Source organism: Heterodontus francisci, chromosome 3, assembly GCF_036365525.1.
Source record: "Heterodontus francisci isolate sHetFra1 chromosome 3, sHetFra1.hap1, whole genome shotgun sequence".
NCBI lineage: Eukaryota > Metazoa > Chordata > Chondrichthyes > Heterodontiformes > Heterodontidae > Heterodontus > Heterodontus francisci.
Window position 1 is genome coordinate 83,432,651 of NC_090373.1, and position 16,704 is coordinate 83,449,354.

Here is a 16,704-nt window from a genome sequence, read left to right on the forward strand (position 1 = left end):
TTCAATTATCTTGGAGTTACTACATCACAATTATTAACCAACCATTCAGGGCAGACATGATCACATATGCATTTCATAGCAATCACAACACTACAATCAGCAAAAAATAATAATGAACCAGAAAAGAAACACAATTGTTACCAGTATATAGTTGTATAGTCAATAGATTCTAAAACAATTCTTCAATATGAATAACATAGACACACTGACAATTGAGTGCACAGACAATGACTGTCAACACGCTGGGGAAAAATGGAATCATAAAGTTTACATATTATTTCTAAAAATGAGGTACTTCAGGATATTTTCAATTGATCTAATCTGACAGTTAACTTTGCTTTCTTGGTTTATGCTAACAGCTAAACATTGAAATTTAGATAGATACTTTCAAATCACACTTGGTATTTGTGTCTTTGCGTGTGGAAGATACTTTATCACCCTACAGTTCTTTTACTCTGCACATTCTCATATTCGACATCAATAATGTTCAACCTTTGATGTCATGTGCCCATTGTTTTTATTGCTAACTCTCTCCTCTGCCTTCAATTCAACATCAGACCAATAATTTTTCCCTGTAAAAGCATGTAAACAAGAAACAAAATAGAAAAAAGGAATATTAAGATTTTGTTGTCACGAACTGATGCAGACCTGTATTATTTTCCTTAACTGCTTCATAAATTCTGAGCAACAGGCCTTAACTAAAACAATTTAAAAAGTCTAGTCTTAGGCTGCATTAAATGGTACATCATATTAACAACAAAAAAGCATAATTTACAAGACAGCATTGCCAGGACTGACTGTAAACCGTACAACATTTGATTAGACATTCTTGCCCTGCACAAACCCTGGAATGAATGTGACAAGAAAAGTAGGTCACACTTTGCTGAATGTCAGATGATAAAACAAAGTGAAAGGTCATGGCTGCTTGGTTGCTTAATGCCATTCTTTCCGATGTTTATATGTCCATCACATGTGCCATGTCGACTGGCTTTGTTGAATGATAATTTTCTTTAATCCACTGACTGGAGATCTGAATTTATATATTTTTTTCAAAGACATTTAAAAAAGAACAGCTAAAAGGATGACTTTGCAGGCAGCTTAGGATGGCCACCTAATTTGCAACACTGTATCCAACCTTGCAAGGTCTCTAAGGTGGAGGCAAAATGGCTGCTTAGTGCCCAGCAAGAACCAAGACACAGGAGGTTTAGGGGAACTACCTGTTCTTTTTAGCAAGAGTGAAATACTGCTAACTGCTATGTTTGAATCACTGCGTGACTGTCATGTGACAAGCCCTTCCCCATCTGTGGTTTTAAGCTTGTGTCTTTCTGCAGAAGAAAAAGAGAAGCAACTGGACTTTAAAGTGGATGTCCCTCTCTCTTGCTTTCCATTTCAGCTTACAAGCTTTGAACTCTGCCTGTTGACTGACCACATTTGCATACTCTGGCTACAATCAGAAGCCCTGTTGGAGGAAATCATCAGCATTGTTGTTTCCAACAGACCCACCAAACCAGTCATCTACCTTTTCAAACTAAAAGCCTCAGAACCACCGAATTCAGCTAGAAGCCAGCCGAATCACCAAATGCCACAGACTGTATGCCCCTTTTTCCTATGGACTCTATCTCAACCAATCTACCTTTCCCCACTCAGTAACCTATTTGTGTGTGTGTAAACCTCTAGTGTGACAGTGAAAGTTGGCACGTAGTTTATTATTTTTATTAGTTCGGTTTAGGTACAGTAACGTTAAGTTCTTTCTTCGTTAAACTCAAGAAAACCTGCCCAACTGGTTCTTGTTATGAACATGACAAGTAAGTAATCAAACACCCACTGAATTGACTGGTACATTCACTTTAAAAAAGAATTAAACCTGTTGTGGTCAAAGATGGAGAGGGAAAAAAGGGAAACCCTTCGACCCCTCCTCACCTGACTGTAACACAAGTAAAACATTCACAAACACCACAAGTGAGCATCCCTCATTACTCAGGTACTAAGTCCCTTATATTGGCTAGGCTATAAGGGAAAGACTTAAGTTGAAAGCTGTACTTCCATACAATAAATGGTGGAAAATATGCTGATCAGGCACCTGAAGCATTTTTACACAGGTTTTGGTGGCCAGTCCCACTCCTTTTTCTTCCTCTTCCTCCATTGACAGTCACCAGCATTGTCCCATTGCCATAAACAAAGGCCTGGGACAATGCTGGTGACTGTCAATGGAGGATGAGGAACAAAAAGGAGTGGGAAATCCAAATAAATAAATCTGTCTGGTGGGCAAAACTGACACCAATCCAGGTATTAGATTACTTGCAATATAGCAGTACTTATATTGTTACAAGATCAGGGGTTAAATACTCAAGCTGAGAACAAAAATGAGAATTAGCTCTCAGAAGTTGTGTAATACATACTGCCATCCTATTAAAAGGATGAGGTCAACAAAGGTAGAGGCTGAATGAAATTCCATGAGGATTCAACCGTTCCCTGATCACAACTCCGGCAGGAGACTTGCAGAGCCCTCTGTTTTCAGCCAAATACCTAGAAGGACCACTAGTCTCCCAACAAAGTTATGGCAGGATGTTGCTGAAAGTCTGGTGGAATTGCAGCACTGTGCACTGTTTCCTTAATACTTTCCAACTGAATAGTCACTGGAGCTTTAGGCAGAGAAAGCATGACCCACAAACTTACTTCAGTAGTCTGGATCATGAGTTATCCACAAGCCAAAATTAACATCTGTGTCCTTAAGAGTGTTTAGCCCCACCAGAATGAGTTTTCTGTTGGGGTCTGCACAAAGCTATTGGGCCAGCAAAGCTCAATGCGCATAACAAAAACCACACAGACGAAAATGATACCAAGACACTGCCTCTCTTCAGCAAGTTGAAGAGCTGCTTAGATACACAGTTAACCATTCAAATGCAGTGTCCTGAATAACTAAATAAGTGCAATAATTTTATGTTTTTCAAATTTAGTTTTTTTATTCATTCATGCATGGGATGTCAGTGTTGCTGGCAAGGCCAATACTTATTGCCAATCCCTAATTTCCCTTAACAAGGTGGTGGGGAACCACCTTCTTGAACTGCTACAGTCCATATGGTGAAGGTACTCCCACAGTGCTAGCAGTGAAAATGCAATTGTAAAGAAAGTATGTTTACTTCGTGATTAGCATGACTTCTCAAGCTGGATATTGCTTTACGCTGGTCATTAACTTTCAACTCACATAGACTTTTGCCACCTAACATAGTTAAGATAGAAGATTATAAAGTTTAGGCAGGGGTGAGCAATTTCAGTTCAAATATACTATTCCTGGAAACATAAAACATTTGTACGTAACAGATTTTGACTTTGTAGGTCTCATAAAAATAAATCAGCAGAACTAGGAGTGTTGTATTAAATATATTTGGTCTTTCTCCAAATTTTACCGTCAGTTTCCTTATCTTGCCCCTACTCTTCCTTTTATGCAACGATTTCAACAGGATTATATTTCATCGTGTGGGTGGCCTCTGGCTCCTTCCTTAGGTTACCAGTCATCACTTGACTTGATGGACGTATCAATATCATTGAGCTGTTTGGCCATGGCTGAGTGCAATCCCATCTACACACACAGGGCTCATTGGGTGGAAGAACCATGAACAATTTTCTTTTCTGCAGTCTAGGGATGCTGAGTCCAAATGCAGCATCCTCATCGTCACCACCGCCACGACAAAAGTGGCAAACTGATCGCTCTCTAGTTCAGTACTAACCAAAGTGCACATTTACATGTTGTGCCATCTAGGTTATCAAGTATTGCTGGCTTTGGGAAAGGAAGCATCAGAAACTGACTTGCAGCAATGTGGGGGAGGAGTGCACTTGAAGGAATGTGCCTTTAAATAATATATAGTGGCCACATTAGGTTACTAACTTTTCTAATTTGATAGAACAGAATTTATGCACATATCATTTCCATCACATCACAGCCCAATTATGTTATGCTTGAGCCAAGAGCAGGTGGCCATCAAAAACTGGGAGTCAGTATATGAATGTGCCGCTTTTCCTTAAGGTGTTGAATCATGATGTAGCTACGTTAGCACAGGACTGACAGGAGCACTTATAGTGACTCACCAGTTATTCATGAGTGGCCTTTAACTATTAGCAAGCTATTCATATCATGGAAGACGTATGGAACCCAATCTTGTTGCAATTGACAATCGTGTACCAATTTCCCAGAAGTCCTGTGTAACAGCCAGAAGCTAATATCCTGCGTGATTTTTCATTTTCCTAACTTAGAAGCACGGAGGCCAACAGCAGTACCCGAGATGCTGCGTTGGTTGAAATCAGCTTGCAGCTTGTACAGAACAAACTGGAAATCAAATTTGTGAAATTCAAAGTCACACCTGATGGTGTCTTTAGCTCTTTAGTTGGCAGACTATTGAGGGAACTCAACAATGACCTTTTAAAAAAATAATAATGCAGGTAAAGATATACCTGGTTTTATCCAAGTTCAGCTTCACATAACACAGCCCCAGAGAGATCCTCGACCTTACTACTTTGTCAAATTAAAATGATCCGCCTTCTCTTTGAAATGAACAGAAAATTTGCTCTTGGAAGTTGGAGGGTGAAGGCAAGGCAGGGACTGTGTGTGTTGACGTTTCCGCATGATTTCCACTTGACTATCACCGTAATTTGGACGGAATCAAATGAAGTATTTAAAGATTGCAGAATTTTAAATGTAAATGAACTGCGCCCATAACTACTTTACCCCCAAATACCTGTAACCTTCTAGGCAGGTTCAAAACTCCATTTGCAACACAACAGTTCCCGCCCACAAAACTGGCCATGTCCGCAGGTCAGCATGGCGAATTTCTACTGATTGTAGCCATTTGGGTTGTTCATCACATTGTGCCAAGATCCCGGAGACAAAGACACCCGCCGTGGTCACAGAAATCTGGGGTTAATCACTTGTACCTGCAGTGACCAGCAATCAACTGAAGCTTGACCCTGTAGTGTTTCTCTTGCCGCTGCAATTATTTTAAATTCAGTTTAAATTCAGTCAATAACAACAGAGCAGGACACACCTGTGTTGCTTCAATTGACGGCTACTCACAGGTCTTACATACTAAGTCAATTGAAGCCTATGAAAAAGTAGGACCAAGAGCATTAAGTTAGTCATTTGAAGAATGGCTTATTTCCTCATAATTCCACTCTTCTTGATGATGCTGGAGAACACCTGGCATTGCAAATCGATTGCGATCGATTATGCTGCTTGATTGCGCTAATTCGTGAAAGACATTATATTTGGGTTTATGCTAATGAGTTTGCGCTTAAGCATAGCTTCCTCGACAAAACCAGCATGGTGTCCAGCACATTCTGTGTGCATTTTGCCAATTGCACTCTTAGCAATCCATATCTGTCCCACTCTGGAGTTTTCACGGCCAGGTAATATACATCATTGTAAATATCAGGACTGCCATTGTAATTTGGTACTTAACATAAATGAGTCATAGTTTTGAGTAAACTGAGGAATGCAATACAAAATATGTTGTACCTCTTTTTAAGCAATTTCAGAAATAAATATTCACTAATGTTAATGAACTTCTCATTCTGGCCAATAAAAGGTAAGTATAATTCCAAAGATGTCAAGTTTTATTGAATAGTTGCTACTAATATTAAAGTAATATTCCATGGGAGCTACTGTGAACACAGAGCACACAGACTATTGTGGTTAAGTACAAGACCATGTCTTGTCATCACAAGATAATTTCTTAAGCTACTTACCAGTTGTTGGTAAGTCTGTCGACGGCATTGATTATATTGTAATAATAGGCATTGCATAGAAAAGATGCCAAAGCAGTAAGGTCAAGATTGGTTTGGAGTCATTCTAATTCACCATGTAATTAAAATTGACAAATATCTCCCATAATGCTCATACTGTGACATTTTAAGGCATTTTAAAGCTTAGTATTACTTCTGGAATGATCTGGTCACTTTCAGGTCTGTTGTGAATTCAGATCAGGAACAATGTTGCATTATACAGTCATTACATTTCAAAAGCAGGGCTCAGAGATGAAAGAAGACATCTTTCAGCTTTTAATTAGCTTTAATGAAGAAAGAATGCAGCACTGCACAAGAATGTGCCAGATTCATTTGCATGCCTGCAAGAAGGCTCAAGAGATCAAGTGACTAAATAAAACTTGAGTTTGGGTTCCACCCACAATATCAGCCAAGTAAAATGGGGTTCTGCCTCCTTAAAAACCAGTCATTTTAACAGACAGTAGATTCTCTAAAATACACAAGTTTCCAACTAAATATCAGTGCTCCTTACCTTTGTAATGATCAGAGTAAAAGTTTTTATTCAACATTTTCTTTTTCTGACTTAACCTCTGAACGGTTGAAGCTGCTGCTGTGCTGCTTATTTTTTTTGTTGTTTCCAACTCCTTAGCTCATTGGCTGAATAGCACAGTAATACAGTCTATGTCAGCGAAATAAAGCGTTTCTTTGAAAAAAAAGTAACATTTCCGCTTTCTGCAACTTTATTTCTGTACTTATAAGGAAGTGGTTGTTGATTTTTATCTGCAAGCTTCCTGTAGCAATAAGTATATGAAACAAATGATGTCACGTTGCAAATGCTACAGGGCAGAATAAAATGATCATTTTGACACTTTGTGAAAAGCTTTAATATGCAATACAGTCCATTGCCTTAGGAGTAAATAGTGACTTTGAGAATTGTACCTTTCTATTGATAGTGACTGATCCAAAAATCTGCATATTGCTCTTGCTTTAAAGTGATTGCATCTTCAACTCCCCTCCCCCATACATACATATGTTCGGTCATCTGAATTTAGATTATCTTGTCTGACTAGGACAGCTTTGATGACTTGGCCCATCTCCCTAGCCATCGTCACTCACTGCTTGCACATCTGCTCAGAGATGCCAAGCCAGTGCAGACAGCTGGTCTCTGCTTCTTCTTAAACCCAACATCACTGAGGGTAATGACTTAACATCTGACAAAACCAAGGTACCAATATGCATAATTCTGATTCAAATTTGAATCTCCAGGTCTGTAAAGTACGAAACCACTGAGCTAACATGACACCCAAATCACTTGCTCACAAATGCAATAATCTGTAAACACAGATGAGAAGTGTGTAATTTAAAATGACTTCCTCTTTGCTGATAATTTATTTGAATTTGTGCTCTACAGTGTATTGCCAATATTAGCTGCATAAGTCTTGACAAACAATTCTCAGTAAGATTATTGAATGAGGAACTAGAGTGGAGGGGAAACTACATTCAATGCATAGTATTCACTTCCTGTATCCTGCATTTGAAAACGTTTGATGCTCACAGGTGTCGGTTTCTAGTAAATACCTGCTATGTAGTCACCTGGTAAGTGTATCAGTAACATTGTCAACAGCAACTGGCATATTCTTACATCTGTGGACACATCCTGTCTACAGAATTTCATTTCCTGTTGTCACACAGTGTCAATTATTGCCATTCTAAATTCCTAAGTCTACATTTATAATGAAAACTGCCCACGTAAACTTCTCAACCTGTAATTATACCCTCTGAACAGTTATGGCACTGCAGTGTCTCCACTGGAGGGAGTATGTTATTGCAGTGTGATAAGTTTACGTCGGAACTTAGTGGCTCATAATTTGCTGTCAAAGTCACGCTAAGGCTAATGGTTCACCATCGAATGGCATGAAGTTGCTGTATTTTGTCCAGCAGATATAAACTAAATTCCCCACTGAAAGTTAAGTCTTGGCTACGTCAGTCTAAGTACCCTTTTAACGATGTTATAAGTGTTAGATTACTGCCAGTGAACTTCTTTTGCATTGAAAATAAAAGTTGTTGGAGAAATGTAACTTATTTTTTTACTTTTCTGTCTCTCATTCCAATCTTTCCTTTCTTCTAATTCTCCTTCTGTACCTGATCTGACATTGAATTCACCCACTCTCACTTATACTTCCATCTCAGTTCTTGCACTCTGAATTTCACAATCCTTCAATGTAACTGGTTAAGGAGAGATGCAGTTGTTTGCTCTGTTCACTCAGGTCTCAGATGCGCTGTTTCCTTCACTATAATGTTATCAGCTTGCACTTTCAGCAGATTGGCAAGCAAAACTTTGAAAAACCTGCAAGTGCAAGGCTAATTATTGTTCACTACCACAGCACATTATCATTCAATATTTATTTTCCCCAAAATATACTTTATCCTTAAAAATCTGTAAAAACAATACATGACAAAACAGTTCAAAACAGCACCAAGTTGACATTCCAGAAAGTGCAAAGAAAATCAGTTTTCTTCAATACAGGAGCGAGTTGCCTCACAACCCTTCCATTCCATTTTACATACAATGTACATTTTACAGCAAAACCATATTTGGTGCATACAGTCCAAGGGGTTTTCCATGGGTCCAGTCCCTCAGTTCACTATGGCAGGAGGACCTTACACAGTGGTCTTTCCCCATTGAGCCTTTGCAGCGGCTTCCCCAAGCTTTAGTGCATCCCTCAGCACATAGTCCTGGACCTTGGAATGTGCCCAGTCTGCAACAGTCGGTCGTGAACAACTCTTTGCACTGGAAGACCAGCACGTTTCGGGCAGACCAAAGAGCGTCTTTCATCGAACTGATGGTCCTGCAGCAGCAGTTGATGTTTATCTTGTTGTGTGTCCCTGGGAACAGCCCGTAGAGCACAGACTCCTGTGTTACAGAGCTGCTTGGGATGAACCTCGACAAAAAACACTGCATCTCTTTCCACACCTGCTTTGCAAAGGCACATGCCAGAAGGAGTGGGCAATAGTCTCTTCCCCCCACCACAGCCACCTTGAGAGCAGTGTGTGGAGGTGGTGAGATTCTAGGCATGCAGGAAGGATCTGACAGGAAGGGTGCTTTTCACCACCAGCCAAGCAACATCTTGGTGCTTGTTTGAAAGTTCTGGTAATGAAGCATTCTGCCAAATGACTTTGGCAGTCTGCTTGGGGAACCATCCGACAGGATCCACCGTCTCCTTTTCCCATAGGGCTTTGAGGACATTCCGTGCAGACCATTACCTGACGGATTGGTGGTCAAAGGTGTTCTTCTGCACAAACTTTTCTACGGAGGATAGGTGGTACGGCACGGTCCAACTGGATGGAGCGTTCCGCGGCAATGTGGCCAGACCCATCCTTCGCAACACCGGGGAAAGATAGAACCTCAGCATGTAGTGACACTTTATGTTTGTACACTGGGCTCTATGCACAGCTTGATACAGCCGCACACAAAAGTGGTCAGCAGGATGAAGGCAATGTTGGGCACGTTTTTTCTGCGTTTATCCAGAGGTTTGAACATCGTGTCCCTCCGGACCCGGTCCATTTTGCATCTCCAGATAAAGTGGAAAATGAGTCAGGTGACCGCCATGGCACAGGATTGGGGTATGGGCCAGACCTGTGTCACGTACAGCAACAACGTAATCGCCTCGCACCTGATGACCAGGTTCTTACCCACAATGGAGAGAGAACGCTGCTCCCACATGCTCAGTTTATGGTGTACCATGGCTACTCGCTCCTCCCAGGTTTTGGCGCATGCCCCAGCCCTTCCGAATCATATCCCCAGCACCTTCAGGTAGTCTGACCTGACGGTGAAGGGGACAAAGGATCAGTGGGCCCAGTTCCCAAAGAACATGGCCTCGCTCTTGCCTTGATTTACTTTGGCTCCTGAGGCCAGTTCGAACTGGTCGCAAATGCTCATCAGTCTGCGAGCGGAGAGCGGATCTGAGCAGAAAACGTGACATCATCCAATTACAGGGAGGCTTTGACCTCAGTGCCTCCACTGCCTGGGTTTGTTACCCCTCTTATGCCCACATCCTTCCTAATGGACTCAGCAAAAGGTTCCATACAGCAAACAAACAAAGACAGGGGAGAGAGGACAGCCCTGTCTGACTCCAGATTGGATGGGGAAACTTTCTGATTCCCGCTCATTGATTGAGACTGCGCTACTGATGTTTGTGTTGAGCAATTTGATACAATTGCAGATTCCCTCCCCAAACCCCGTTTTGGAAAGCACGTCCATCATGTATGTGTGTGATATCCTGTCAAAAGCCTTCTCCTGGTCCAAGCTGATGAGGCAGGTGTCCACCCTCCTGTCCCGTACATAGGCGATCGTACTCCCGAGTAGCGTGAGACTATCGGATATCTTCCTGACGGGTACAATACAGGTCTGGTCAGGATGAATCATCAACTCCGGAGCAGACTTGACCCGACTGGTGATGACTTTGGACAGAATCTTGTAGTCTACATTAAGCAGTGAGATGGGCCGCCAATTTCTGATTTCCGCCCTCTCCCCCTTCCACTTGTAGATGAGGGTGATGATGCCTTTCCTCATGGATTCTGACATGCTGCCGGCCAGAAGCATACTCTCGTACACTTCCAGCAGGTCTGGGCCGACCCAGTCCCACAGAGTCGAATACAATTCAACCGGTAAGCCGTCGCTTCCGGGTGTTTTACTTGTCTCAAAGGACCTGATGGCCTTTGTCAGAGTTAGCGATTTTTCCAGACTCTCCCGCATGCTGTCATCTAAGACCTCCGTGATAGATGACAGGAAGGACTGGGAGGCCTTGTTGTCCACGGGCTTCACGTCGTGCAGCCGAGCATAAAAGGATTTGCTTATCATTAGTATGTCAGACTGCAAAGACGTCACCGAGCCGTCCTCTTCCTCAGGCTGCTGATCACAGAGCTCTCTCTGTGAACCTTTTGGAAGAAGAAACGCGAGCACATCTCATCCTGCCCAACGGAGTGGACTCTGGACTGGAATATGATCTTGGAGTGCTCAGTGGAAAAGAGCGAGGCCTGCTGGCTCTTCACCTCTTAGAGATCCTCCTTGACCTCGACCCCCATCGACTGCAGCTGGAGAAGATTTTGCATTCTGTTCTGGAGTCAGGACATTTCCCTCTGTCTCACTCTTGCCCTCTGAACACCTTTGAAGATAAAAAAAACCTCTTGATGTTCTCCTTGATCGCCTCCCACCAGTGAACTGGAGACTCAAAGAGGGGTTTCACGGTTCTCCAACCTTTGTAATCCCTTTTGAGTTCCTCAATGTTCTCTGGGGTTAGCTGTGTCGCAGTGAGCTTCCATGTCCCCCTGCCAACCCACTGGTCGTCCTGTAAGTGACAGTCGGCCAGTAAGAGGCAGTGGTCGGAGAAGAATACTGGCTTGACGTCGGTGGATCTGACCGTGACAGCATGGGACACAAACAGGAAGTCAATCCTGGAACGGCAGACTCATCCGGTCTTGATCAGGTGTATCTACACTATGCCCGGTCTGCAGGTTTGCTTAAGACGTCATGCAGCTTGGCATCTTTTGCTGTTTCTATTAGGAATCTGGACGTAGCGTCCAGTTTGCTGTTGTCAATGCCAGATTGTCCAGCTGCATTGATGCAGTTGAAGTCACCGCCTAGAATGACTGGCCTGGACCTCGCCAGCAGCAGTGGGAGCTGCTGGGGGACGGTCAATTGCTCACTGCTTTGAACTGGGGCGTACACGTTGATTAACCGGAGTGGAGCATTGTTGTATATTATATCTGCTACGAGGAGGTGACCGCCCACCACCTCCTTAACTTCGGAGATGGTGAAGTTGCCTCCCACACTCCTGCAGAAACAGCAGTTCGGTTTTGACCTTGGCGAGGTAGCCCAAGGTTAAAACACATCACGTAGTGGATTTAATGCTCCGCACATTAATCGAAGCAATCTATATACCCATTTTAAAGTTGGGAGTTGCTTCCCACACCAGGTGTCCTTTCTAGTCCCAGATCTTGGGCATATTCCTGCATACCCATAGTGTACACAAGCTGTTTCACATTTGTTGGGCTCAGAAACCCCTCCTGGTTACTCATTGGGGTTTTGTTCTGCTGGGATGACATCGGGGTGGGGGGGGGGTGCGGTGGTGCTCTTGTCGGCAGCAAGGCTTGGGCTGTCCTCTGCTGGTGGTGTTTTCCCCCTCTGTTCCTCCTTGAAGACATCACTGCTCACGGCTTTCCGGAGCTGCAGTGCGCCAGATGCTTCGTTGCACTCGGTCTCCCAGAGCTGGGGTGCACTTGGTTCGGAGCAATGGTGCTTCTCAGTTAAATAGCTGCTGGCCTCTGATTGGCTGACAGCTCCGAGAGAGTGGGACTTTTGTTGCCAGGGTCCTTGATCCCATGTAAGACCCACTGCTGTCCAGTTAAGTGCCTAATTGGCACTTGATTGGTGGACCTCCCACAGTAGAGGCAAAGCGGGATTCTCAGCAGCACTTTTGCCAGAGGTCGAGACCCCCACTGCTTGGAGAAAATCCCGGCCTATGTCTCTTCTCAATTGCCAGGTGCTTTGTTGATTAACTATAAACATTAATATAAACATGAAGTATCACATTAAATAGGACAAATTGTCTGACTTCAAAATGGAGACTAACTAATACCTGATCCATATCTCCCACCCCCTACCTCACTTCACTTCATGACAATACTTGGCTCCCAATGTACAGTGCCATGGGAGATCACCAAGTATATTAAAAATCATACATCTGCCCACACTTCAGGCTGGACATTATGCAGGTGGGGCTCCCAGCACTGGGCTGAAAATGGGGGGGAACTCCACCACTGCATTCTTTTCTGACCTCCGGCGCGATCCTCTGGTCTTTTGGGGTCGAAATTTAAGCAGGCGGGCTCCCTGTCCCTTTAAACACTTAATAGGGATGGAGATTCCACCCCAAGAGCTGCTGGCCAATCACAGGACCGGCAGCTTACAGTGTCGGCAGCGCTACTGGGAGCGGTAGCCACTGCTGGTATCGCAGAGGCCTTGGACCCAGGCCCAGTGTTGGAACACTGGACCCGAAGTAGGTAAGGCGGGGTCGCTGGATCCGGTCCAGAAGGCACCAGCGAGAGGGGATGAGGGGGTGGCGTTTGGTCCAGTTGGGGGGGCTTCTGGGGGTACAGTGATTCCCTGGGGGAGGCGGGTCCTCCACGGGCCACGAATTGCCCTCCCACCAAGCCTGCATGGACGGCGCCTCATTTTCCAATGCGTCCTCCCTGCGCGGCAGAAGCTCCCTCGCCGCTGGTAAGATCCCAGCAGCAGCGGGAAGAGGCCCTGAATTGGCCGTCAATAGGTCACTTAAGGACTTCAATTGACCTCTGGTAGGGAAGGCTGATGTCGAATTATCCCGCCCCCGGGAAGATCGGGTCTGGTAATCCCAGCATCGGGTTCCGTGGCGGCTGCTGCCGCTTGACTTCTTTGGCGCCCCCCTGCCCTCCATCCCCGCCCCGGAACTTGATGTTGGCCTGGGCCAAAATCCAGCCCTGATGCCTGCACAACTTGATTTCCTGTTGTTACACTTTTGTCACATCATACATATCAACTTTTTCCCATTATAATCAGTTTTGCAAATGTAAACTTATAAGTGCCTGTATAATCACACACACTGGACCACTAAACTTAGTTAACTCAACTGGCCGTCTGTAGAAATCAAGCAAAGGAAAATTGTGAAATTTTTGTAAAATTATCCCTGCTGTTCCAAATACTATCACAGCCTCCCATGATACACATTTTCTGGCCCACTTGTCAATTTGCCGGTTACATGCCAAAGACATTATCCAGCAGCTGGATTCAAGGCTTAAGCAACAGAAAGAGCACAACTTAACACCAATTAGAAGTACTAATAGGAACGCAGGACCAGAAAAGACAATTACAGCCTATTTGGCTGGTCCCTCATGCTTAATACCATGCCCATGTTATGGTATTTTCATGGTTTAATTAAAAAAAAACAGTTTCTGATTTAAAAATACTAGGGTTTGCAGATCTTGCTATAAGATCCAGGAATAATGCTGATCATGGATTTCAGCAAAACTTTGACTTGTGTAACCTTTTTGAACAAAATGCATTATTGCCAAGATAAAATTGGAATTTAAAGTCAAAATTCTGGGCAATAAGCTATGAAATATAAAAACCGAGTCTGGCATTTTTGCTATTATTACAGCCAAACTACAGTAATAAACTTTTTCTAGTAAAAACTAAAATACCAGTGATACATGGAAGAAAATTACATCATAGTACGTTCAATTATTACCAAGGCAGCACTGCTTATTTGTTGCTATTAATGTCACTGCTGATAAACTATATATTGCATCAATGGCTAACTGAGCCTCACATGTTCCAGAAACAGCTAACTGGTTACCTTAAATGCGTCTAGCTCTACTGGATTGAGCAGTGGGGCAGGTATTGTAACAGAACCAGATATTACCATCATCATCATTAATCATACCTCACTCTTGTGTTTCCAAATGATCGTTCCCTGCCAAAGTCAAGATATCCTAAACAGAACAACAGTGAATCCAACCAGTAACATTTTTTACATGTGCAAATTGCTTTTTCCTAACCTTTAAGCTCCGATCTAATAACGGCTCTTCTAACCACTCCTCTGTATCTAATGAGGCAGGCATACGTATTAAATGATAAAATGCAAAAACAGAAGGTCGCTTAACTTGTTGAAGCAGTAACGACTTCTCTGTACTTACTTTAAACCACACTCGTCTCATGTTGTTACTGATGACATCTTGGTGCCCCAGTAACCACATTTAACAGTTACAACCATCTTCAATCAGCCACAGCTGTGACTCAGAGTTCGAGATCCAGAGGCCCGCAGGAAGTCACTTTCTTAAAGTCACAGCACATCATTTCTTCTTGGTCATTACTGGCTGATTTCTAATTTTTCAAAATATTTTTACAACCCTTTTCAAGAACACAAAATTAATTTCCTAAAGCACTGCATTTAGTATTTCATAATTATGAGCATGTTAGACAAAAATAAGAGAGAAAAAAATTCTAAGAATTCTATGACCTCCTCCAGCTGTACAGCCCCAGCACACATTCCAGATCCTTCACGCAAAAGCAAAATACTGCAGATGCTAGAAATTTGAAATAAAAACAGAAAATGCTGGAAATACCCAGCTGGTCATGCAGCCCCTGTGGAGCAAGATCCTTCAAGTCTGGCCTCTCCTGCATTTTTTCATGAGGTGGCCAAATGTTCAATCATCCAGGAACTTACCTGGAACTCCTTCCCTTAACCTCTTTACTGTACTACTTTTCTTTTTATATTCATTCATGGGATGTGGGTGTCACTGGCTAGGCCAGCATTTATTGCATATTTCGATAAGGATCATCATAAAAAGGACAAGATTGAAGAGTTTGGCACTGCAGTTATGTGAAGGATGGGGATAGTCATCTAAGGTCCAGGCCTACAATGAACATTGGTAATGACCAGCCGTGTGGGTGATTGTAAGTTTTTCTGTTAAATCTTGAAGGGGGGTGCTGCAGTCGAGAAAGAGGGTCAGGAACGGTCAACCTGGCTCGTGGACCTACAATTCTCACCAGAAGGGCCAACCACATGGAGGATTGTAAGTTACCAGCCAAATCAAAGGGGTCTTTGCAGCCGAAAGTTTTATTACAATTTTAAGTGTAGCAACCAAATCCTGGGAGGGTTTGGGTTTTGAATTGAGTGAATTTGGGGCAGAAACGTGGGGTTTTGCCTGTGTTTTTTTTTCGAAAAGGTTTATTTTATAAATCATGCTGACTTGTGTGTTTGGGTGAGCGCCGAGGTTAAATCATGGAGGGATTTTAAATCGGGCTAACCAATCAAGGTGTCGTGTGGTGTCCTTTGGATTAGTTTAGAGGTCTTTGTAATAGGGTGTTAGGAGGGTTTTTGTTTTTTTAAATAAACAAATTTGTGGTTCAGCCTAACACTGTATCATATGCAATTTTGTTCTTTTAGTTCCCAAAGTCCAAGAACTGTAGTAAGGGGGGATGGGAACAGAACCTCTTACACTAATTGCCCTTGAGAAGGTGGTGGTGAGGAGCCTTTTTAAATTGCTGCAGTCCATTTGGGGTAGGTACACCCACAGTGCTGTTAGGAAGGGAGTTCCAGGATTTTGACCCAGCGACAGTGAAGGAACGGTGACACAGTTCCAAGTCAGGATGGTGTGTGGCTTAGAGGGGAACTTGCAGGTGGTGGTGTTCCCATGCATCTGCTGCCCTTGTCCTTCTAGGTGGGAGAGGTCGCAGGTTTGGAAGGTGCTCTCTAAGGAGCTTTGGTGCGTTGCTGCAGGGCATCTTGTAGATGGTACACACTGCTGCCACTGTGCGTTAGTGGAGGAGGGAGTAAATGTTTGTGGATGGGGTACCAATCAAGCAGGCTGCTTTGTTCTGGATAGTGTTGAGCTTCTTGAGTGTTGTTGGAGCTGCACCCATCCAGGGAAGTGAAGAGTATTCCATCACACTCCTGACTTGTGCCTTGTAGATGGTGGAAAGGCTTTGGGGAGTCAGGAGGTGAGTTACTCACCGCAGGATTCATAGCCTCTGACCTGTTCTTGTAGCCACGGTATATATATGGCTGCTCCAGTTCAGTTTCTGGTCAATGGTAGCCCCTAGGATGTTGATAGTGGGGGATTCAGCAATAGTAATGCCGTTGAATGTCAAGGGGAGATGGTTAGATTCTCTCTTCTTGGAGATGGTCATTGCCTGGCACTTGAATGGCGCGAATGTGACTTGCCACTTATCAGCCCAAGCCTGGATATTGTCCAAGTCTTGCTGATGGTAGAGGGGGGGGGGGGTATATGCCGGGCCATGAGGTTACAGATTGTGGCTGAGTACAATTCTGCTACTGCTGATGGCTCACAACGCCTGCTGGATCTGTTCGAAATCTATCCCATTTAGTACGGTGGTAGTGCCACACAACACGA

General features: G+C 43.5%; 1 protein-coding gene across 14 annotated transcripts in view; it reads right to left on the bottom strand.

The window, feature by feature from the left end:
• Window positions 1-16,704, bottom strand: part of asxl2 (ASXL transcriptional regulator 2) — a 444,313-nt gene that overhangs the window by 200,872 nt on the left and 226,737 nt on the right. The window contains exon 1 of one of the 14 annotated variants that reach the window (XM_068024068.1): window positions 14,485-14,588. The exons of 12 other annotated variants lie outside the window; for them this stretch is intronic. In XM_068024068.1, the coding sequence (XP_067880169.1) occupies window position 14,485 (1 nt within the window). In that variant the 5' untranslated portion in view covers window positions 14,486-14,588. Of the gene's footprint in view, window positions 1-6,286; window positions 6,419-14,484; window positions 14,589-16,704 lie in introns of those variants that run through there. One more of the 14 variants, XM_068024067.1, reaches the window with a different exon arrangement.